Here is a 23,978-nt window from a genome sequence, read left to right on the forward strand (position 1 = left end):
CCATTTTGAGCCGGGACATCGGGACAAGAGAGGTGCAGCAATGTCCCATCACTAGCTAAGAGAGAACGAAAAGCACTCGAGAGGTATTCCCCCTAGAGTCAGAGTGAAAGACCTTAATTTTCTTATGAAGTTGTGTAAATATCATGGCGGTGAATGTCTAATAAATGGTAAGAAAATCACTGCACTGATGCATAACATAGATCCAAGTATAGCGAGAATAATCGTCAATAAAAGAAACATAATATTTGAAACCACTCTTGGATGTAATAGGAGTAGGGCCCCATACATCATAATGAACACGATAAAAAATACTGCTAGAGCTAGAAGTACTTGTAGGAAAAGATAAAGCGGATTGCTTTGCTAAAGAACAAATAGAGTAGGGATTTAGAACACCAAAGGAAACTGGATCAAGAACCCGCTATTGATGAAGGATAGAGAGACGACAAAAGGAAGCGTGCCCGAGATGCTGCTGCCATCGTGCAAAGTCCATGGTAGCCAAGACGGGATAAGGAGAGGAAGTGGAGGTGGATGGAAGGTGGAGAGATCACATAGTGTATATTCCACCATGCCTCTCGCCCTTGCCGATCATCCTGTCATTCGAACGATCCTGTACAAAATAAGAGCGGTCAGTAAAACTCACAATATAGCCAGCATTAGAAAGTCGGCTAACGGACAACAAATTAAGTGCCAAAGAAGGGACATGCAGCACATCGGGAACATAGAAATCCCGAGGATAGATAAGAGTCCTCCGTCGGGTAGCCAAAAAAGGAGAACCATCAGCTGTAAAGAACCTCATTGGAGACTAAAGCTTAGAAAGCTCGGTGAGACAGATAGCAGAAGTAGAAATGTGTCTAGCAACTCCCGAGTCAAGAATCCACGTAGTAGAAGAACCATCTAGGGGGGAGCAGCAATCGCAGAAGAATCAACAGGAGTGACAACAATTGAAGGGCCTGAATTGGACAATTGAGAGCCAAGCTGAAACTAATTCAAGCGGGCTAGCCGAGCCGGAATATGAGCGCGTGGAGTCTAAGAAGAGCACTGTATATCACACCGCTTCTTATAACAGCGAGACTCAATATGACCACGATGATGACAATAAGAGCATCGCGTAGTTTGATGAGAACCTTGAGTTGAAGCGGACCGATGAGAACCTTGAGTGGAGCAGATCGAAGAGAACCATGCGTTAGAGCAAACTTATGAGAACCCCGAGTTAGAACATGAAGCAGTGGCATAGACCGAGCAGCAACCCATGGAGGAGTAGCGAGAATGGCTGTGGGATTAGATACCATAGAAAATGAGAGAAGACCAACCCGAGTTTCCTCGGATTGAAGCTCCTTGACAGCATTAAGGAGAGAGGGTAGAGGAATCCTATAAAGAATCTGACTAAGAACACCCTCAAAAGGAGGTTGGAGCTTCATAAAAAAAATCATAGAGTCATAGAGTTTGTAGCCGATAAGACCGACATGTGGCACAACTAGAACATGTAGAACATAAAGTGAGAGACAGAATGTCTAGCTGAATCCAAAGTGACTTCAAATAATTATAAAACTCACAGATTGATCGAGCACCCTAAGTAGTAACAACAATGTCTTGATGTAACTGGCATACACGGATAGAGCCGGTCCGAGTAAACATGTTTGCAAGGCGATTTCAAAGATTCTTTGCACTTGTGACGTGAGCAAACCGTGGACGAAGGGTATGATCAAGAGAGCTAAATATGATGGCCCAAGCCCTCCGATCGCCAGCAGTCCAATTTCGAATGTCGGATTTACACCGAGCAATCGCATCGTCTGTGAGTTTGGATTGCTCGGTGTCCTTGAATTTGCCGGGACGGATGTGAACACCCTCAACATGCTCAAATAGATCTCGATAAACTAGTGTAGCCATAGCCGATGGCCACCAAAGAGCGTAATTGGAGCCATCGAGTTTGACATCAATCCGATCACTCGAATCACCCATATCAACCAACGCTGGATCGCGAAGTCGGCGCGATGAAAACAACATCAAGCAGCCGGCGCAACGAGGAAGATGAGCGAAAATTTTTTCTTGGGGTGCCGTAATCAAGGATTGGTGTATAGTATTGACAAGAAGCAAACCCTTGCTCTAATACCATGATAGAGAAGAAAGATGCAATAAATTGAGCTGTTTTTGTATTGAGACACGGAATCATAATAAATAGGTACAATGAAACCCGATCTATGATGAAACAATTCTAGAGAATAAACAACAATAATTCTGTAATATATACAGAATCGATAAAATATTCTGACATTTTGAAGCCATTTGTCAAATAGACGGATCTGGACATTATTCAAACGGAATCACGCATCAATCACTACACGAGATTAATTGAAAGCCTTGCGCCACCTCCCCTCTCAGCCTATTAAACACGCGATTTAATGTTCTTAATCTCAACCAATGGCCAACCATTTTATTAAGTAGGATAACCGGATCATTTATCTTCAAAGTTTAGGGGGAAGTGGCTGGTGTACAACCTAACATGGAAGCCATTCTCGTCATACGCGTTCGAGGGAAGTGAATGCGCCTATAATCCGTAGAGGGCGACGCCAGTACCCCTTTTCTTCCCCCCCAAAAAGTGTAGTGCAGGTAATCTACTTTCTAGGAAATGATGTGAGACTCGCAACTCTTTCCCGTTCCGTCCGCTCAACCATCTTCTCAAAACAGACCGAATGACATCGTTGCGACTAAAATCCAATGGGAGAAACAAACCCATTAATTCAATCAGATAACCTTAATCTGCTCACCGGCCTTCTTGTTGCCTCCTCGTGCCTTCATCGCTTCTAGATTAATGGGGGCTCTCTGTTCATATTGGGCCCCATCCCAATTAAATTAAGAGAATAGGGACCTCCAACTCCCAAGACTTGTTTCCAATGCTTGCTTGAAAGAAATCTCCAAAGTTCTCACGTGGGCAACGGGCCTCCAATCGCCATCCCAACTTGAACCGCTCCAATCGGTTACCCACTCGCCTCCCCCCTCCAAAAAGATACATAACAACAAAAACCAAGGCTCGTCGTTAGCACACCCCATGTCGCCAACTCAAAACACACAGGTCATCGGGAGAAAGTTCTTGGTCAAGCTTTCCAATATGATATTTACGGTTGGAGTTGGTCCATTAGGGTATGGTGTGGGAGAAGTAATCGTGTTGGACCTTTCTTCTTCTTCTTCTTCTTTGCAATTCTTTTATTGAATTCTTACTCCTTGAATAATGATAATAATACCTAGGAAAGGAACCGAACATGAGCATAAGCATGTCCACATGTGCAGATGCCTCATAAATTTGGGCAAACAGGTCGACGCAATCTTCCGTTGGTAGTTGAGCAGCATTGATCCTCAAAACTACTCGCCATTAATTCAAACGCTTATCATTTCCAGCTTTCTCCCATTTAATACTCTCTTCCACTACTTTCACAATCCTCACATCCGCATTACGACTTAAAAGAGCGGAAGAGGGGGTCCCCCACCTCTTCAACCAAATACCTAATAACGTGAGCGAGGGGTGTTGCCTTGGGCCTTGGCCTCCCTCCTCCCTCCCCGTCGTTTTATAAAGTGTTGCTGGCTGCTTCTGCACGAGCACCACGAGCACAAAATAAGAGTGGAGAGAGAGAGAGAGAGAGAGAGAGAGAGATCATCGTTTTAACATTACCACATACTATACCTCTCCCATCTCCCCAGCCTGAGCTATCATGGAGGGACGTCCTCCTAGTGGCAGTGGGAGGGATGTGGACAGCATTGAGATTCTCGACAACGAGAGGCTCACCGCCGAGATGGCCTTCGACAAGGACTCCTCCTCCGCCGTCATCAAGATCCGACGCCGCTTGCCCGACTTGCTCCAGTCCGTCAAGCTCAAGTACGTCAAGCTGGGCTACGGCTACTCCTGCAACCTCGCCACCGTCCTCAAGCTCCTCCTCCTCCTCCCTCTCCTCCTCTCCATCCTCATTCATCTCACCGGCCTAGACCACGCCCGCCTCTCCCAGATGTGGAGCAGCCCCGCTGTCGCGCTGGATAGCATCGACGTGTCCGCGGCGAAAGCCGGCTCCGCACTCTTCTTGCTGCTCCTCTTGCTCTACGTGTCCAAGCGGACCAGGCCGGTGTATTTGGTGGACTTCGCTTGTTACCTACCCGACGACGAGCGGAAAATGTCCGTGGAGTCGTTCCTGAAGATGAGCGAGGAGAGCGGGGCGTTTCAGGAGGACACGCTCCAGTTCCAGAGGCGGATCTCGAGCCGGTCCGGCCTAGGGGACGAGACTTACTTCCCTAGAGGGATCACGTCTGCACCCCCGAACCTGTGCATGGAGGAGGCGCGATTGGAGGCGGAGGCCGTCATGTTCGGGGCCGTGGACGCGCTGTTGGAAAAGACGGGGGTGAGGGCGCAGGACGTGGGGATACTGGTGGTGAACTGCAGCTTGTTCAACCCGACGCCGTCGCTATCCGCGATGATCGTGAACCACTACAAGATGAGGACGGACATAAAGAGCTACAACCTCGGGGGAATGGGATGCAGCGCCGGGCTGATATCCATAGACCTGGCCCAGAACCTTCTGAGAGCCAACCCGAACACCTACGCGCTGGTGGTGAGCACCGAGAACATCACCCTCAACTGGTACTTCGGCAACGACAAGTCGATGCTGCTGTGCAACTGCATATTCCGCATGGGCGCCGCCGCCGTGCTCCTCTCCAACAGGGCCCAGGACCGGGGGCGCTCCAAGTACCAGCTGGTGCACACGGTGCGGACCCACCGGGGGGCGGACGACCGGAACTACCGGTGCGTGTACCAGAAGGAGGACGAGCGAGGGACGGTGGGGGTGTCGCTGGCGAAGGAACTGATGGCAGTGGCGGGGGAGGCCCTGAAGATAAACATAACGACGCTGGGGCCGCTGGTGCTGCCGTGGACGGAGCAGTTCAAGTTCTTCGTGACGCTGGTGAAGAGGAAGGCGATGGGGGCCAAGGTGAAGCCCTACATCCCGGACTTCAAGCTGGCGTTCGAGCACTTCTGCATCCACGCGGGGGGGAGGGCGGTGCTGGACGAGATGCAGGAGAACATGCAGCTGAGCGACCGGCACATGGAGCCGTCCCGGATGACGCTCCACCGTTTCGGCAACACGTCGAGCAGCTCCCTCTGGTACGAGCTGGCGTACACGGAGGCCAAGGGTCGGGTCCGGAACGGGGACAGGGTGTGGCAGATCGCGTTCGGGTCGGGTTTCAAGTGCAATAGCGCGGTCTGGAAGGCGTTGAGGGGCATCTCGGCAGGCGACTGCGGACCCAACAACCCCTGGCTCAACTGCATAGATAGGTATCCGGTGCCGGTGGCCACGACGGAAACGACAAAAAGTGTAGCCAAATCCCACACCTCCCCCTCTTGATTCATTAAAGCGACAATACGTTTTGAGGCTGAATTATAGGTGGTGGACCAGGACACGACCTCCTCTCTCTCTCTCTCTCTCTCTGCTCTATTATTACCACAAATGTTGTTTTTTTTAATTCAAAAAGAAAAAAAGCCTGTTGAGTGTTGACTATATAATTCATTGGATAGTGATTTTTACGGGAGAGGCAAATATTGATTTTACTGCGTCAATGTAATGGAAGACGAATACTATACCAATCTACGTACGTGTGTTCCCCCGGATTTGCTGGGATGACTGAGAATGAAAGTCATCCAAGAAAGAAGAAAAAAAAAAATTGAAAGGAAGGGTATTTCCGTGGTAATCTCTCTGTTTTGCATGATATTTGGATTTTGCTTAACCATCAGCAAGTCTGAGAAATCTATCATGAGTCATGACTCCATGCCATTTCGAAAGACGCTTGTCCCATGAATCTCTCCGTCTTTCATCGATTTCATCCGTCATCATCCGTGTGGCCAGGCGAAAATCTTGCCTCAGATGAGGGTGGGACTGAGCTAGCCAGCTAGGTGGTGTGAGCAGTTAAAGAAATTTGGATTCGTCTTCACGTGAATATCCGGGCGTAGGGTACACGACAGTTTCTTTCTTTTTTTATCTTTTTGTGGCCTCAACACCTCAATGCTCAAAGCATGTATGACGGGTCAAAGGAACGCCATAAAGAAAGAAAGAAAGAAATATGCAGCAGGTGATGTTAAAATGGCTTCGAGTGTCATGTCATTGGTTAAGCAAGGGGGCTTCGATGGGGGAGGGAACCTACGGCCATCTCTCGGCTACAATAAGGATGAGATGGGAATGGTGGGACGGACAGAGAGGGTCATGAGAGAGAGAGAGAGAGAGAGAGAGAGAGGGGCTAAAGAGAGATTCGATTTGGGGGGCCCAATTTCTTTCCCGACACCAACCCGCAGCCGCAGCCACAACCACACAACACTTAGGGATTTATATAAATCTCTTGAAAGACGTGGAATTGGAAATGGAATTGGAAATGAAATGTGTGCTGATGGTCCTCCCCACACCAGCTGCTCTTTCTGCCGCTCGTTTGGGAGGCGGCACCACCACGCTAGTCGTCTCAGCCAACCGCAATGATCGGGCCAGTGGCGCTGATGTCCAGGGGATGAGCGGGTCTGCTGTGCTCCAGGCCCTCGAGAAAGCAACCGCCCATAAGAGGAGCAACAAGAAGAAGATGAAGATGAAGATGGAGAAGACGAACCAGTCGAGTGGAGGAGCATCTCCTGCCGATAGACCGGAAGACGTTAGGCCCCTGCGCATCGACTCTGGCTGGGCTGCGCGCTTGGACGAGCTTGAGGAGCGCCTTACCCGCCTCTCTCTCGCCTCCTCTGATTGCACAAACAATAAAATAGATGCAAAACGCAGTTCGTGACATCCCTCTGTTTTGACAACACGGAAGGAAGCTCCTCCTTCAACTGATTCAGTAGTTTCTGGACTGGAATGAACACCCTTTCGTTTCCATGTAAGAGTAAAAGAGTAATTAAGAGTGTCGTGCGACACTGAGCTATTGATATCTCTCTCTCTCTCTCTCTCTCTGTAAGAGAGTATCTCTTCTTGCAACATTAGACGACAATACTCAACGAAAGTCACGATATGAAAAAAGGGCCGGTGCTATTTTGTCTCCACTCTGAAAATAAACCAGCCGAAAGGCAGACATTAAAGTCCAGCTGAACACTTCTCTCCCGGAAGAACTAAAAACATCACCCACCCCTCATCCCTTAATTCTACTTCTAGCCCATCTTTAGCAACACCAAGATCTTAACTTCACGCCGCCTACTTCTACTTGACTCGGCTATGCATCTCTCCCCCTCCCATACTCGCCCAAAAAAAAAAAACAAAAATAAATAAATAAAGATTTCTCCTTGAATTTGTCAGACTTGTTGTGTCTGCCGGACGCTGCTAAATGATCTTTTAGACACAAATCCCGCTACCAAGTAAAGTGATATTACATCAATCGAGAATGATTAACTGTGATTCCTCAGGAAACTGGATGACGTAGGACATTAGCCACTCTTTTCTCCGCCACTCTCTTACATCTGGCAAGTCAAATGGACACACAACTTAAGTCATCCATGGCCTTCCCTTCATCCAAATACTCAAACCTCTCATCCATCCCACCAGGAACAAAACACATTGCCTGCGATCCTAGTAGGGTCGATATCTTCTGCTTCGGCTGCCCTCATCGCCACTGCTCCCTCGTCCTGGCTGTGCACCACTCCCATTGTTCCGATCAACTCTCCGAGGCCGAGGAAGAGGCATTTGTACACCAGGCTGTTGACTGCATAAACCCAAGTAGGAAAGGGACAGACAGACACATGTTCAAGACCCTTTCATAGCCACCACATGGATATTCAACTTCACAATTAAAGTATTACTTACAAAACGTAGCCTATTCGACCATCTGGCAGAACCATTGGCACCATATGCATCCCCGACGGCATTGGTCCCCTACCATATATCACCGGCTGTTCACACATGATGACAGATCAGTTAAAACTGGATACATGGAACAGTACCAAGCAAGAACTGAAGGGGAAAACAAATACACAACCAGACCTGCTGAAAACTGGCAGAAACACCATATCCCGTATTCAAAGATCCATATGGATTAGCAACAAAACCACCATAGCCAGGATTTTGAAGATGGTTAGCCTGAAGCCCAATACTCAAGCTCTCAGTTTTCTTCTCAGCCTGAGGCTTGGCAAGGACAACCTCCAATACATGTCCTACAATTTGTATTCCCAAGACATTACAAACCGAACTGCAATTTCTCATGGATCCACCTGAGTGGGCTTTTTCTCATCAACAAGGAAAAAAAAATCGCAAGAAGACCAAATCAAGAATGACGGCTTGGAGGAAAGTATAGTTCACAAGTTTATTATTCGGGCAACCCACAGAAACTCCTAAAGATTGAATTTGTGAAATTCCTAAAGTGATCAAACAAACCCTAAACATTATCACTGTGCGGACTCGCAGAAGCAGTAGTTGCAGACACGTGCATCTGAAGACAACAGATAAACAGAGATGCAATTCAATTTTGTTGCCCCACGCTGCCCCTTCAATGTAATAAATTAAATCAACAAGCCACAGAGTAAGTCTAAAAATGTTTACCATCAATTTCATGTTTCTCAGAATCTTTGACAGCCTTTAATGCACTTGACCTTTCAGCATAGTGAACAAATCCAAAATCTCGTTTGCTACTCCCAGATTTCGAAGGCGGCATGACCACCTTTGTCACTTCTCCATGACGCTGGAATATTTCTTTAAGTTGCTCAGTAGTGGTATTATCAGGGATGTTCTTCACATAAAGAGCCTTCACCTAGCAGAATAAAAGCAACCAAGTGATTTCACATGATTACCAGCTCATAAATGTTTACTATTAAGACAAGTAACAAGAGACAACTTGCTTTAACAACTTGCACGGAAAAACCAGTACTACAGTTAAATAACTAAGTAAATGCTCACCACAGAATCCAAAGCCACAGAAAGTACACAAGGTTCCTGTCACCCATATTCACCTCAGAAGTGGTTCTTTGGGTCATATATCCATGAAAGGAGATAGAATGTGCCGTGTTATCAAACTAATGGTTAGTGGGGACACAATTGACAAACTCACGCAATTTCATGGGATGGACTTCTCTCCAATTTTCTTGTTTAGCAAACTTACATTTCTTATTCGTAAGTAAAAGGTTGGAAGTGGGAAATTGTGTAATAACCACATGGATGTTACCATCAGAGTTTCACACCTGCCAACAAATATTCGGTTTGTATCATAACTACTCAACCCAGCATTGGGACCATTAAAGATTTGGTACACAGACTAGGCTTTTCTATTGGGTCTAAACACTACTCATTCATTCCCATCAATACCCTTATCCTCCATGTTAATGAAAACATGGTAATGAAGCACCTTTTCTTCCAATATTTGGTATAAATTCCTCTTAATTCAAAGTTCCCCAATGACCTATGGAAAGGGAACGAAGATCTCAATCCCATTCGATTGGCCTTACTCCTTGTAATCAAATAAAGCTTTGATCACATAAACATTTGTCAACAATACATACTATCAAACTGTTCGGAGGCACAAGCAATGAAAAGTGGAGCAACAAGACACCACGACGACATTCCCATGGCAGCAATCACCGATGGCAACAAGTATTTTGAGAGTACAACTTATTCTATTGACGAAAGACATCGTTGGTACCCGCAAATGTTAGATCCACATTAGTTCAAGAAAACTAGTAGATTACAGTTAATACACAGCTTCCGAACCCATAGCAAACACTGCTCCTCCACACCCAACAATTTTTGGGGAGGAAACACTAATTCTAAGGATCAATGGGTGAGAAAAACCTCATGAAGCCACACAAGACTGTGTGCTTAGTCAGGATACCAATCAACAAAAAGGACAAGCTTACATATGTGAAGGGGATGAAAAAAAAAATATCACATATGAAGATGCTGAATATGCTTGTATTCTATAAAGAACTAGCAAAAGGCATCATGTTGTACTAATTTTATATCTAAGAATATTCATTAACATGCCAAAGATATGATACTGGTTAGCTGTTCCGTCTGCCTGTCTAGACTCTTCAAATATCACGAGTATTCACATCAACGTCAACATAATAACGTTCCAGAGCCAAAAGCAAAAATCACGATGTACTAACAAGGGCAAGATAAAAATAAATAAATACTATGCAATTGATCGAAGCTGCAAAAAGTAAACTAGTCAGTTAAGTTCAAGCATTAAAAAGATGAATTACTAGCATAGTTTCATTTACAGATACCTGAGATGAAGCAGAGTGATCAGGTGCACTCTTTGGATCAGCCCATGTGACAGTAGGGGTATTGCCATCCAGCTTGAAATTAGAACTTGCCATTTTTTGCCTTGAATAGTCAGCACATGCGGTATTGTAGTACAAAATGAAAGCGAATCCACGATTACGACCGGGATTTTGAGGATCCTGCTCTCAATGAGAGAAGAAATAAATAGCATAAGCATTTAATTACTCATCCACGACAGAATTCATGAGCACAACCAAAATCAAGACCCACCTTTATCAGCTCTATGTTTTCAACCCCAGGTCCAACATCCTCTATGACTTTTCTGAACTCGTCTTCTGTCCAAGACTTGGGAACATTACCAATGAATAGCCTGTTTTTAGTTTCTGACAGTGAACATCTCAATGTTTTACCCTGCAGCAACAATATACAGGGTGTTGAGCCTCGCATTGAATGGAGTTAAATATAAGGAAAATCTTTCAATAATGAATTACCTTGAACTGTTTACTATGCAATTCCTCAATGGCTCTCTGTGCCATTTCCTGTGTCCGGTAAGCTACAAAAGCATAACCTTTGCTTTCACCAGTGCCCTTGTCCTTCATTAACCTAATCTGAAGAATTATTGCATTAGAAAATGAGGATCCAGATCGACGAAAAGCCTAGCAATCCAGAAGCACAATAGGTCACAGTTCTAACCTCATAAATTTCTCCAATTGGTTCACAAAGATCTCTTAATTCTTCTTCCAAAATATCCCGCGGGAGGCCTCCAATAAAAACCTCACTTCCATGAGGAGGAAGGGCAAGAATTTGAGCATGCTTCTCTTTCTCCTCGGCACTCAAGGACACAGCCAGCCTTTCTTCATCCTCGACGGGATTGGGCGCAGCATGACTACTGTCTATGTCCGGGGATTGGTCCTCTCCAGCAACCCCATCTTTGGAGTCCTCAATTTCTTCAGGATCATCATCAGCATTATCTTCATCAGCCCCATCTCCTGCATCCTCGTCCAGCTGCTCTTCGATTTCATCATCGATTTCTTCCATGTAATTGTCTTCATCCAGGTCAACCCGGTCATCAACTTCGGCGCCATCTCCCATTTTTGCTCCACACACAAAGGTTTCCCGTGTGAGAACTGTACGCGAGCGGCACCTAATTTAGAACCAAGCTCATGAAACTGCATAAGTGCATATAGAGAGTAGCAACCTATTTCCAAAGGGGGGGCACTGTAGAAACATTCATGATGCTCCTTAAGGATGCAGCAATACCAGTTAACTCAAATCATCCGGAGAGACGACAGAAAAACTCTCCAAAGGGATAAGCACAACGGATTTCCCAGGAATATTTCACCTTTTTACGGCAAAAAAAAAAAAAAAAAATTGGGGAAAACAAATATGCGGATTCCTTTTTAACGCGAAAGCTAAATAAACTACTACATCCCCAGGTTTTCTTGCATACAATGGCAGCTAAAGGAAAAGCCTTTAAGGAAAAAGTAGGATTGTTTCCCAAGCACCCACAAATTATAGGAGAAAAAAAAGAAGCAAACTTGGCTCACCGGAGAGAAAAATCCTCGAAAAAAGAGTCGAAATGGACTATTGGAGAAGATTAGAAGGAGAAATGGACAGAGATGATGAAAAATCGAAAACCTGAAGGCCCAGCTAATAAAACAATAAGCGGCGGATACACGGAAACCCTACATCTGAAAATTACGATCGAATAAGAAACGGAAGGAGGAGGAGACCAGGAGGCAGTGTGGCGATGTATCTCATATAAATGCTGGGAAGACCAAACAAGAAGGAAACTGAAAAAAAAAAAAAAAGAAGGGGGAAAAAGGAAAAAGGAAAGTCAGCCCGAAGGGAGATCCACAGGGCAGAGAGGAATAGATAGACTGGGGGGAGTGAAAAGGGGAAAGGGCTTCGAGAACAAGAAAAGGGAGAGGAGGAAAAGTGGGACAGTACCCGAAATTGAGGTCGAGGATGTCCTAACAACTCAGGTTGGAGGTGCGACGGATGGATGTCGCGCACACTCACAAGCTTCTTCTCCGCCTCGCTCAGCTGCAGTTGCAGTTGCAGTTGCAGGGGCTACGTGGTTTCTCTTCTCAATTGTCCCACCACGAAAAATGAAAATCGAGCAGATGCGTGTGTTCTCGTCCAGTCTTCAGACGCACGTTAAAAGGAAGACTGCGTGAGGCAGCAGTGAATGCTAGTGGGCCTCCCAATGCCTGTTCAAAGCCCAACCTTCATGGGCCTGTCGGCCCATATTGTTTTTCACGTACGCTAGTAAAGAAGACAAACTACTACTTTGTTTTGTACTCTGTGTCGACAAGCGGGAAACAAAATGCTGTTCGCTTCAAGGTTTAAACCAAACAAATTTCATTTAATCGATTTGTTCCTTTTGATACTAGGAAAAACACGTAAAAGTACATCTTGAACTAGTTTCTTCCCATGGCAATGAAGAGACATTCCAATAGCTTCATCTCATTCTCCGTCCAAATGACTCATGTCCCCGATGGAGATGGAGTTGAGCAGCTTTGGTTTCCACTTTGAGACCTAAGGGTGTTGATGAAGTCACGCCTCTACTGGGTTTTGGAACTTATTCGAGTACAAACTCTAGCTTCTCCGTAGACTTTTCCCGGTTTGCAATAGTATCCCTTGTTGGGTGCGCAATGTGCATCTTGTGAACAAATGCACAGTCCCTCCAGTGCACATCCGTCCCTCACTATGCTCGGTCCCTCCTTGAGTCCAAGAACTTGGTCCGTCCATTCGCTGGAAAACAGCCCCATTGGATCATACATCTTCTTCACTTTCAAAAACTCTTGGGCACTTTTGTATCTTTTGATCGCTCCATCGAACGCCAAATTCCTATTCTTCCCCCAATGAGGCAGCGCGCCGTACTTGATCAGTGCCATCTGCTCTATTTCTTCGAGCACGTCTTCGTATAGCCTCGGGCTCAGCGGATTCTTGCTCCTGTAGTAAGTTATGTCGAAGTCTACCGCGTCCTCCTGCTTCCCTAGGTAAGGACTAGATGCCTTGACATAGCGCATGAGGATGCCGTTGTAGAGCTCCACTCCGCACAATGCTTTAGGCTCTAGGGTAATGAGTTTTTGGATGTCTTCGATGAAGCTCTTTACCACGGAGAGTCCGATGCTAAATGTGGTTTGGTGAAAGAACTCGCCCTTGACTCGGGGATCCCATGGACAAGCAGTAATCAGACCGTCTTGGAAACTGTCCAGGCAAGTGCCCGAGGATTGCAGCCTGTTCTGATACCCAATCACGGGATATCCCGTGAAGATCACACCTAATCAAAATATGCATATACATCAACGTGAGCGAAATCTCTATAACAATGAACTTCGTTGACGTGCAACTGAATTACTTAGAGCAGGACACGATACCGTTGTTCGTCAACCCATAAGCACCGGTCTGGAGGGTAGAAGAAATTAGCTTTGCAGTGTTGCATTTCCCGTCAGCATCGTTTACGGACTCTTGCAATTCTTCTGCTAGGGCAACATCATCGGTAATGATCAGAAAAAAAAAAGTGTGGCTAGCTAGGCTAACTCAACTTCTAAATCTAGACTAACACTGTTTAATTGATTTACCTGTGGATCTGACCAGTGCCAACGTGAGAGAAGGTGTGGAACGGAATGGGGTGGAATCGTAGAGCCCGTTGCCGGATGCGTCAAGACTGACTCGATCGTCAATCCGATAAACTGCCTTTTGTTGGCTCGGGTACCACATAATGTCCGCAAACTCATGTTGGTTACCAAAACTAGCCGCTTGTTCTCCCAAGTCCGAATCACCCTTGATCGAATACGTTAAGGATCGTTTGAAGAGCGGTTGCAACTTCAGGGTTACCTACAATTGTATATCCAACCATCGAAATCAATGTGGTCTTTTTTCTTTCCACGGAAAATTTAAATATACCTAAATCGCTTCAGGTATCCTTTAGACTAGCTCCTCCTGTGGCAATTAAAGCTGATGCATATGATTGGTCTAAGTTTCTATTTCCCTTGGCTGGCCATGGACGTAACTTGCTTACTCTACGAAGTGGTACACATGTGACAAACAAAAAGGAAACGGGGGAATAAAAAGTTACATATTCTTCTTCCAAAATAGGATGAAATAGAAGCCCAACAAAACTCAAACGTATGATTTGATGAATACGTGTGAAAAGTCGGGAAAATTATAAAAAAAAGTACTAAACTTATTACAATTGTACCAATTAGTTTTTAACTTTTTTTTGCTTTTTCAATCCTTAACCTTTTGTAATTATGTTAATTCAGTCCATCCAAGGTAATTTTGGTCGATCGGCTACATCGATGATGCCGGCCACCGGGTGATATAATATTTAAATATATTTTCTTTATTTTTTGAATTTTTTATTTTCTTTTTTTTTTCCTTCCCCTTCCCTCTTCTAACTCGAGCTTGGTGACCGGCCGGAGGCAATGGCTGTCACGAAGGTCCGACGACCAATTGGAGGTACAAGAGGGAAGGGGAAGGAAAAGAACCAAATATATATATATATATATATATATATATATATATATATATATATTGTGTCTTCGGCCAGCCGGCATCCACGTCAGCGCCAGTAGGTAAAAATTCACCGGACGAACTAAAATAACACAATTACAATAAATTTAAGATTGAATCGGCCAAAAATTACAATACATTTATGAGCTTGGTTTCCCTACTGCTCCGGGTAGATCTATTCATAAGTTTGTGGTGGGGCATTCATTCCTTTGTCTTTACATCACAGCTAGTATCACTCGCCTAGTATATCTAACATTTTCAAAGATGAGAAAAGTGGATGAGAATTTGTTGGATTTTGGTCTTATAATCGAGGAAGAATAAGTTTAAACATGATGATAATGGATAGTCAGGCGCATAACCCTTTTTGCCGAATCAGGAGTGAAAAAAACTTGATGATCAATATGGTGAGAGCGAGCTTTTCCCTTGTCGGGTTCCGGGTTCGAAACTCCCAACTCGGTTTCGCGATTTAAGTAGGGGGCCCCGACGGTGGGTTCTTGGGCTAGTCCCCCCGAGGTATAGTCGTGGGACGCAGGCCTAAGCCGTCGCGGCCGTGTGGATCCTCGGTTATAAAAAAAAAAAAAAAAATTGATGATCAAGGTGATTCTTTCTCTACGGTTTGATTAAAAAAAAAAAAAAACAAAGGACTGGAGAGTAGCTTGTGTACCTGAGAGATGACTCCTAGAACCCCAAGCGACACTTTGACCGCGTTCATCTCTGCATGGCTGCTCTTCGTATTCGCATCGAGCGTCCTGATCCTGGCGTAACCATCTCCAGGCCCTCCGGGGCTCACTATCCGCATCGCCTCCACGTGATCGTGCAAAGCGCTCCCCTTCCCCCACAGGGAGCTGCCATGCGCGCCCGTCCCCAGCATCCCTCCGACCGTCAAACCCCACCAGTAGGGCGTGTATGGCAGCGCCATCCCCGCCTTGGCAGCCTCCTCGATCAACTGCCTCAGCGTCACCCCTCCCTCCACGCTCATCCTCATCCCTTCTTGGTCCACCCTCACTATCCCATTCATGTACTTGGTGCTCACCAGCAGCCCCTCCTCCCCGTCTGGACACACCAGCTTCGGGATGCTGTGAGAGAAGCGCGTCACCACTTTCATCTTCCTCTTGGACCTTGTCGCGTTCCCCACTACCCACGCGAGCTCTTCTTCCGACGTCGGGTATGCCGCGGCCCCTGCTTTGCAAGTGGTTCGATCTGGGAAGGCCCCGTAGGAATTGGTTATGGTGCAGCCGCTCGAGGTGCATCTGATGGGATCTGCAGGTGGCGTCGCACTCACCGACATGATCATGGCAGTCGCAGCTATTACAATAACATGTAGTGAAGCCCATACAGTTTCAGAATCTGGCATGCCCATTTTGAATCCCTTGCTCCAGCAAGGAGATGTTGGTGTCATCACGAAGGAATCGCACTTTTACTTGCTAGCTTAGATCCTGATTGGAGTTTAAAGGACGTGGAGCGGATCACAAGTTTGGCGTACAAGGGAACGTAGGGAAGGACTTAGGAGAGTGGCTGTCAGTAGAGCATTGCTTTTAGGGCTTGGGAGGGCGACTGGGAGTTAGCTTTTAAGGTAAGAATGAATGTAGATGGCTCCACCGGAGATGGAACTTGTCGTTTTCGATTGACTCTGCCGGGAAAACAGTTTGGAAGTTATTCGGAAATGTGTACGATAGGATGGTTGGCGGCAAATTCGAGTCTTGACAGAACGCAGATGGCCGTCAATGTTCATATAATGTGGAACTTGGTGCTCCATTTGCTGGATTAAATAGTGCCACCTGTAGATAAAAAGGGTGCAAATGCGCATAGCGAGTCACGGCCAAAGTGTATACATGTCTTCACGCTCCATTCTTGCAACCACCACCCACTACATGTTGGGATTATCCATTTCTGCAGAAATTGTTATCAAGTGCATCATATGGACCTGGGCAAAAGTTCTTGCTACGTGTCGAATCTTTTGTACGCTTTTAGTGGCGCCTGCCACATTACTTGTTAAATTATGTCCGTATACCCATATTGGAATTATCTTTGCCTTAATCCTGATTTGCAAAATTATCTCGAAGCTACGTACACATATTGTTGCGTGTGACCACAATTATAACAACGCGATATGTTGTGCGGAGGCAAGCAATCGAATAATAAAATAGAAAAATCAAGAAAATAAATTAGACGCCAAATGTCCGTGATTCGATCATAAAGAGCTACGTTCATGGAAAGAGCAGTAACGAATTTCATTATAGATCAAGCAATACACGGAGATTACAAAACACATTTGAATTACTCAAACACTCTCATTTTTTCTCCAATCTCAATTACATCAAATAACCCATAAATATTTAATCCCCGTAATTTCTCATGAAATAATCTTTTAATGTTATAAACGAATTAACAACTCTTATACTCACAAGATTTAATCGATTTCAACACTTAAATTCTTAATATAATTCTACCAAATAAGCCCAACGAATAAGCGCTCAACAAACGGTGCTTCAAAATCTCGTCACGTTGAGTCAAGGACGGCGCTCTAAAGCGGTCGGCACGCGTCTGCTCCCTTAAATAAGCACCCACTCGTTTCCAAAAGAAAAAAGAGAATAACCCGTGTACAGGAAAGAATCATGATCGAATCACAGCAAAGTCAACTTCTTCACTCCCCTTTATTGCTTTTCGTGGACCGACTCAACGGAGGAGTTGATTTCCTTTTCTCAATTTCTGAGCAAAACTAAAAACTCCAAAATCAGGCAACATCCGCAAGTCTATTAGGAATCCATATTCACGGAAATATGTCTTAGATATCCACACGCACTTTTAGATCAGATTTATTCACGAGTTCAAATTCGAGACATACTGTAACGCAATAGACACACTTGTTACATTTGTTCTCGTTATGTAATACTAGCATAAATGCAAACATGTTGTTGTATGATATAGAAATATACCTGCTTCCGGGTAGGGAAGGTTCATCTGGGAACGGGAGAATCCCGCGAGATGTTAGATGGAGAAATGGCCTTCAGAGTGTGTCATGGTGAAACTTTTCGAACTGGTTTGTTTGTATGCATCACTAACATTAACATAACCCTTGCAAGTCCTACGTGACACTGGGCTAAGGTGCGGTGGAAGCGGGTTGCCTTCTTCACGATTTGGTGAGAAGCAAATGTCAACCATCGTTGAAGCAAAGCCAGCTTGCTTCAAGGACCGTTAGAGAGGACACAGAGGAAAAGTTTTTCTGTGTACAACTTTTTCATTCCTATATGATGAAAGTTTTTCGAATGGGACGTTAAATCGGTATGGTGAATGATGATAAACAGAAAATAACGAACTCAAATGTTGAAGAAACAGAGATGTAGTCATTGTGAAGATGAGAATAAGACAAGATGCAGTTCGTCTGCTCTCAAAATCTAAACATGTCCAAAAACTTGATATTGCTCACCGTAGAAATTGTGACCTATTCCAAGATGTTATTGTGTGGGAAGCTTAACTCGAAGGAAAAAAAAAAGGATGTGAAAAGTTAGCATCAGCCAATATTGAACTTTGTTTCCTTCCATGGCAATCGAGGACTTTCTAATTTCTTGATCACATTCTCCATCCAAATGCCATCATGATCTGCGTAGGGACCCACACATTGCACAGTTAATGCGAACAGATGGAGTTGAGCACCTTGGTTTCCACTTTGAAACCCTAGATTGATGAAACCAAGTCTTTACTATGTTTTGGAACTAATTCGAGTACAAACTCTGGCCTCTTTGTACACTTTTCCTGGTCTGCAAAAGTAGCCCTTGTTGGGTGCACAGTGTGCATCTTGCGAACAAATGCACAGCCCCTCCAGTGCGCATCCGTCCCTGACCATGCTCGCTCCCTCCTTGAGTCCAAGAACTTGGTCCGTCCATTCGCTAGAAAACAACCCCAATGGATCATACATCTCCTTCACTTTAAAAAATTCTTGGGCATTTTTGTATCTTTTGATCACTCCGTCGAATGCCAAATTCCTGTTCTTCCCCCAGTGAGGGAGTGCGTCGTACTTGAAAAGCGCCATCTGTTCTATTTCTTCGAGAACGTCTTCGTATAGCCTCGGGCTCAGCGGATCCTTGCTCCTGTAGTAAGTGATGTCGAAGTCTACTGCATCCTCCTGCTTGCCCAAGTAAGCACTGGAGGCCTTGACATAACGCATGAGGATGCCGTTGTAGAGCTCCACTCCGCACAATGCTTTAGGCTCTAATGCAATGAGTTGCTGGATGTCTTCGATGAAGCTCTTTACCATGGAGAGTCCGACACTAAATGTGGTTTGGTGAAAGAACTCACCCTTGACACGCGGATCCCATGGACATGCAGTAATCAGATCGTCTTGGAGACTGTCTAGGCATGTGCCTGACGATTGTAGCCTATTGTGATACCCAATCACTGGATACCCGGTGAAGATGATACCTAATCAAAACATGCATATACATCAACGAGAGCGAAGTCTCTGGAATAGTGGATGCCATGAGGCGCAACTATATTAGTTAACTTAGGATGCGATACCGTTGTTTGTCAACCCATAAGCAAAGGACTCGAGGGTAGAAGAAATTAGCTTTGCACCGTTGCATTTCCCGTCTGCATCGTTCAAGGATTCTTGCAGTTCCTCTGTTAGGGCAACATCATATCAGAGTTCGAAAAAAGGTATAGTTAGGCTAGTTCAACTTCTAAAATCTAGCTTAACATTGTTTTCTTGATTTACCGGTGGATCTGAGTAGTGCCAAAATGAGAGAAAGTGTGGAGCGGAACGGGGTGAAATCGTACAGCCCGTTACCAGACGCGTTGAGATTGACTCGATCATCGATGCGATAGACTGCTTTCTGTTGGCTCGGATACCACATAATGTCTGCAAACTCATGTTGGTTACCAAAACTGGACGCTTGTTCTCCCAAGTTCGAATCACCCATGATGGAGTACGTTAAGGATCGTTTGAATAGCGGTTGCAACTTTAGTGTTACCTTCAATTATATGTACAAATATCAAAATCACTATGATCCGTCATTTTAGAGGGGCCCAAATCGTTTCAGGTATCCTTTAAAATCATGAATCATTTAATTATAAGTTGGAATGGACTTAGAAGTTTGCGGTGGAGGGATCCCCACATTAGTTTATACGTCACAATTTATATCATACGCCTTAAATTTCTACCATTTTCAAACATGATAAAAGTGAATGAGAGTTTGTTGAATTTTCGGTGGAAGAAATAATCTTAAACTTATTGATAATGGATAGTCAGGCCCATGGCCAAATCAAGAGTAAACGGTGGTTCTTTTTCTACGATTGGACAAACATTTTTTTTGGTGATGTAAATACTTCTTCCGACTGTATTGTATACAATTATGAAAAACACCAAAAGTGCTAAAAGTTGTGTATGATGCTCACTTTAGTGTCGAAAGTTTTCCTCGGATCACTTAAGTGTCAATTTTTTAAAAAATGATTACTTAAGTATCAACTCGAATATGCTTGATCGGAAATCTGACGTGGTATTTTTTTATTAATATATGAAACCGACGTGGCTCGTCGAACGTCTAGTCAGTAAGAAAAAAGTAAAACTTGAAAAATATAATAGAAAATACAAATTTAATTAGATTAAAATATATAAAAAAACTAAAATCTCAAAAAAATGATATGTGTACTAGAGGTCCTAAAACTTGTTAGGAAAGTTATATATATATAAAGAGGATAATATGCAAGTTCACTTAATTATCATCAAGTGATAATCCCAATATCAGGGTTTACCACAAAAAATTCAAAGAAGAAAAGGCACGAGAGACACCGCGGGGTTTGTCAAGTATTTTATTTTATTAACTCCCATCACAATTGAAGCACTGAAGACAAGGGAAGGGGGAGATATGAGAACTCTGGCACAGAGATTGCAGAAGAAACGTCAACAAGACGGAGTATGATACATGAGAAGAATAGAAGAGAAGAGACGTAACATAGTGTAAAGACTGGAGAGTAGCTGTACCTGAGAGATGACTCCTAGAACCCCAAGCGACACTTTGACCGCGTCCATCTCTGCATGGCTGCTATTCGCGTTCACATCCAGCGTCCTGATCCTGGCGTAACCATCTTCAGGCCCTCCCGGGATCACTATCCGCATCGCCTCCACGTAATCGTGCACTGCGCTCCCCTTCCCCCATAGGGAGCTGCCATGCGCGCCCGTCCCCAGCATTCCTCCGACAGTTAAACCCCACCAGTAGGGCGCGTAAGGTAGCGCCATCCCCGCCTTGGCTGCCTCCTCGATCAACTGCCTCAGCGTCACCCCTCCCTCCACGCTCATCCTCATACCTTCTTGGTCCACCCTCACAATCCTCGTCATGTACTTGGTGCTCACCAGCAGCCCCTCCTCCCCGCCCGGACACACCAGCTTTGGGATGCTGTGAGAGAAACGGGTCACCACTTTCATCTTCCTCTTGGACCTCGTCGCGTTCCCCACTACCCACACGAGCTCTTCTTCCGACGTCGGGTACGCCGCGGCCCCTACTTTGCAAGTGCTTCGGTCCGGGAAGGCCCCGTAGGAATTGGTTGTGGTGCAGCCGTTTGAGGTGCATGTGATAGGGTCTGCCGGTGGGGTTGCACTCACCGACATGATCATGGCGGTCGTGGCAATTATAATGATATGTAGTGAAGCACATAGCATTCCAGAACCAGACCACCCCAACCGGAACACCTTGCTCAAGCAAGGAGATGTTTGCGTCATCATGACTCTGTAGGGAACAGGCTTGTCTGTGGTGGTCAATGCTTCCACCTTCTAGGTAGCTGGCTTAGCCCTTGATTGTAGTTAAATGAACGTACTCAGGATCGCTAGTTTGGAGTACAAGGGAACGAAGCAATTGTAGCGAGGTGGAAGGACTTCGGAGAGTGGCCGTGCGTATGCTTTTAAGTAAAGAATGAACGTAGATGGCCCTAGTGGTGGAGAGGGAAATTGTCGACTTGGATTGGCTACGGGGGAGAACAGTTTGGAAGTTATTCGGAGATGTGCATCTCGAATGGTTGTGGGCAAACACCAAGTCCTGAGAAAATATATAGAATGGGAGCTGGTGCTCCATTTGCATTGCATCATCCCACGTGTGATTAAAGTTTGGAATGCGCATAGGGAGAGATTAACTGCTAAGGGAAATGCTTTTCTGATGTGTGGGTCTACGGTTGAGATTGAACAGTGCCTCACCGCGTGTTTTGCCTAAAACACTCATTGATTAGTAGATCAAATGGTCAGAAATAACTGACGATCTTGTCAGGCTAACAACTTACAACCGCCAAACCCACCTAAGACAAACCCTTTGCAACTTAATTTCCAAATTTAATAGGCCTACAAAGTTAACTTATAAAATGACATGAAAAAGTTCTTATTAAATGTCAAAAACGTTTGACAAAAAAAAAGGGTCAAAAATTGTGTAGATCAATATTGGAATATCTCACCTTAATCCTGCTCTTTAAATTTAACTAAAAGTTATGTACGCATACGATTGCGTGCAACTAAAATAATAACAACGTAAAAAACAGAGACACTTGTTCTCATTACGTAATACTAGCATATACGCGAGCACCTTATGTGTACAATGGAGAAAGATACGTGCTTCCGAATTAAGTGTTAGATTTAGAGAAGTGAATAATGGAATGCTTAATTTACAATTAGGCACAAGGCCGATATAAGTATACATATAAAGAAGGGTATAAACGTAAATACATATACTAAAGGAAAAACCCTAGTCCTAATATATATAATATATCTAACATTAAGAAGGTTAAGCTACAAACGGAAGAATTGTGCAAGATGTTCTTTGTTACTCGGAGAAAATGGACTAGAAGGGCCCCAATGGTAAAGCTTTTCAAACTCTTCATTTAAATACATAGTACTAGCATTAAGGTGTAATGAATGATAAGTGGTAGCGTGTTGCCCTCTTCGCTATTTGGTGAGGAGGTAATGTCGATTGATCCCCCGGAAGAGAATGTACAGCCAAACGAATGAAGAAGAAGAAGAAGAAGCCCATTTGGAGTTTCAACACATACCAATGGTATGCCCCCGTATTTCTTTGCGGATTTATAGCCAAATAGTTAATATGATCCCGCCAACCACGTTTTCATTCCAAAAGACCCAAGTCTTGTTGGTTGAAAAGTTCTTTCATTCCAAAAGAGAGGCTTTCTTTCTTGCTTCACGGTTAGATCTCTTTATAATCTTTGTTAAATTCTTGTATGTGATGGAAGTCTTTTGAATGCGACGTTAAGTTGGTATCGCGAATAATGATAAACAAAAAATAACAACCTCAAATGTGGTTCCTTTAAGTTGAAGTTCTCATCGAAAACTTGCGATCGATTGTAAGATGTTTTATTGCTTAGAAAGTTTAACTTGAAGGAAAAATGATTTGGAAAAGGAAAATGTTTTCATTATAGTCCGATAGTACTATCATTTTTTTTCCGATCGTAAATCCACACACCATCACCGTGTGTTTTGCATAAAGAACTCATTAATTGAAAAATCGTGGGGTCGGAAATAATGACAAGACCGTCAAACCGTCAGGCTAGCAATTTCCAAAATACCATCACCAAATCCTTTTCTGTTCACTAGCACTTCATTTTTTTTTTTGGGTCCAAACTAGCACTTCATTTGGTAAGGTTGTTTGTGAGATAGAAAAAGGGTTAAAATCTTAAAAGTGAACTTTAAGAGATAAAATAGAATTATGACTTTACATATTTGCCTATTTGTACCGCAACAACCCGATTCGACGAGGGCAGGGGGTGATTGCTGAGGCTAGAAGGTCCAAATAAGGAGTGACTCCTGGCAGACTTCTAGGATGGTGAAAAGGGGCATGAATCAACCGAACTATGCACCGAATATGGAGAGAGCAATTATGGAATATATATGCGAAAACTGGAATTAACTTTCAGGGGCACCTTTTAACAAAATGACAATGGTTAGCTTTAGAACTTCAAAGTTAAGCATGCTCAAGTAGGAGTATTCATAGGATGAGCGACCTCCTGGGAAGGTGTTCACCTAGCACCCGTATGTCAAAAGACAAAATCGTGAGACACGGTATGGGACGAGCCAAAGCAGACAATATCTCGGTGAGTTAAATCCAGGATGCCATAGGTACAATGTGGATAAACTAATTAATCAAGAATTATTTTGGAGAAGTAAATGGATTGAGATCTCTGTAAAGTGGGAGATGATCATGTCCTGTACGTAACGGGAACAAAAAATCCATAAAAAATAAAGAGACGTGGGACATGTGT

General features: G+C 44.4%; 5 protein-coding genes across 14 annotated transcripts; 2 read left to right on the forward strand and 3 right to left on the reverse strand.

Annotated features, from left to right (window-relative positions):
- The first annotated feature begins 3,663 nt into the window (after positions 1-3,663).
- On the forward strand, positions 3,664-5,617 carry LOC115744426 (3-ketoacyl-CoA synthase 1). The gene has a single exon (XM_030679603.2). It carries the CDS (start codon positions 3,705-3,707, stop codon positions 5,379-5,381), a length of 1,677 nt encoding a protein of 558 aa, XP_030535463.1. The 5' UTR covers positions 3,664-3,704; the 3' UTR covers positions 5,382-5,617.
- A 747-nt stretch (positions 5,618-6,364) lies between these two features.
- Positions 6,365-6,943, forward strand: LOC115744405. The gene has a single exon (XM_030679562.2). It carries the CDS (start codon positions 6,388-6,390, stop codon positions 6,793-6,795), a length of 408 nt encoding a protein of 135 aa, XP_030535422.1. The 5' UTR covers positions 6,365-6,387; the 3' UTR covers positions 6,796-6,943.
- A 384-nt stretch (positions 6,944-7,327) lies between these two features.
- LOC115744404 (heterogeneous nuclear ribonucleoprotein Q) lies at positions 7,328-12,337 on the reverse strand. Of its 5 annotated transcripts, none has more exons than XM_030679561.2 (9): positions 12,162-12,337; positions 10,905-11,338; positions 10,703-10,819; positions 10,482-10,622; positions 10,214-10,390; positions 8,535-8,742; positions 7,980-8,149; positions 7,803-7,888; positions 7,328-7,701 (listed from the first exon to the last, which is right to left on the reverse strand). In XM_030679561.2, the coding sequence occupies exons 2-9, from the start codon at positions 11,301-11,303 to the stop codon at positions 7,569-7,571; spliced, it is 1,431 nt and encodes a 476-aa protein (XP_030535421.1). In that variant the 5' UTR covers positions 11,304-11,338; positions 12,162-12,337; the 3' UTR covers positions 7,328-7,568. The 5 variants fall into 5 exon arrangements, with proteins under 5 accessions (XP_030535421.1, XP_030535420.1, XP_048140855.1 ...); XM_030679560.2 differs by having other exon boundaries at positions 10,905-11,355; XM_048284898.1 differs by having other exon boundaries at positions 10,905-11,409.
- A 379-nt stretch (positions 12,338-12,716) lies between these two features.
- LOC115744457 (probable L-gulonolactone oxidase 6) lies at positions 12,717-16,437 on the reverse strand. 5 transcript variants are annotated; one of them, XM_030679647.2, is made up of 5 exons: positions 15,400-16,436; positions 13,802-14,057; positions 13,598-13,702; positions 12,775-13,500; positions 12,717-12,743 (listed from the first exon to the last, which is right to left on the reverse strand). In XM_030679647.2, the coding sequence occupies exons 1-4, from the start codon at positions 16,132-16,134 to the stop codon at positions 12,779-12,781; spliced, it is 1,818 nt and encodes a 605-aa protein (XP_030535507.1). In that variant the 5' UTR covers positions 16,135-16,436; the 3' UTR covers positions 12,717-12,743; positions 12,775-12,778. The 5 variants fall into 5 exon arrangements, with proteins under 5 accessions (XP_030535507.1, XP_030535509.1, XP_048140852.1 ...); XM_030679649.2 differs by lacking the exon at positions 12,717-12,743 and having other exon boundaries at positions 12,758-13,500; positions 15,400-16,108; positions 16,157-16,437; XM_048284895.1 differs by lacking the exon at positions 12,717-12,743 and having other exon boundaries at positions 12,758-13,495; positions 13,593-13,702; positions 15,400-16,437.
- A 1,860-nt stretch (positions 16,438-18,297) lies between these two features.
- On the reverse strand, positions 18,298-22,996 carry LOC115744459 (probable L-gulonolactone oxidase 6). 2 transcript variants are annotated; one of them, XM_030679651.2, is made up of 5 exons: positions 22,986-22,996; positions 20,713-21,331; positions 19,447-19,702; positions 19,251-19,352; positions 18,298-19,154 (listed from the first exon to the last, which is right to left on the reverse strand). In XM_030679651.2, coding segments are annotated over exons 1-5 (1,698 nt in total). In that variant the 5' UTR covers positions 22,988-22,996; the 3' UTR covers positions 18,298-18,435. The 2 variants fall into 2 exon arrangements, with proteins under 2 accessions (XP_030535511.1, XP_030535510.1); XM_030679650.2 differs by lacking the exon at positions 22,986-22,996 and having other exon boundaries at positions 20,713-21,556.
- Between the last annotated feature and the right edge of the window lie 982 nt (positions 22,997-23,978).

The sequence above is a fragment of the Rhodamnia argentea genome, chromosome 9 (genome assembly GCF_020921035.1).
Source record: "Rhodamnia argentea isolate NSW1041297 chromosome 9, ASM2092103v1, whole genome shotgun sequence".
In the NCBI taxonomy this organism is placed as follows: Eukaryota; Viridiplantae; Streptophyta; class Magnoliopsida; order Myrtales; family Myrtaceae; genus Rhodamnia; species Rhodamnia argentea.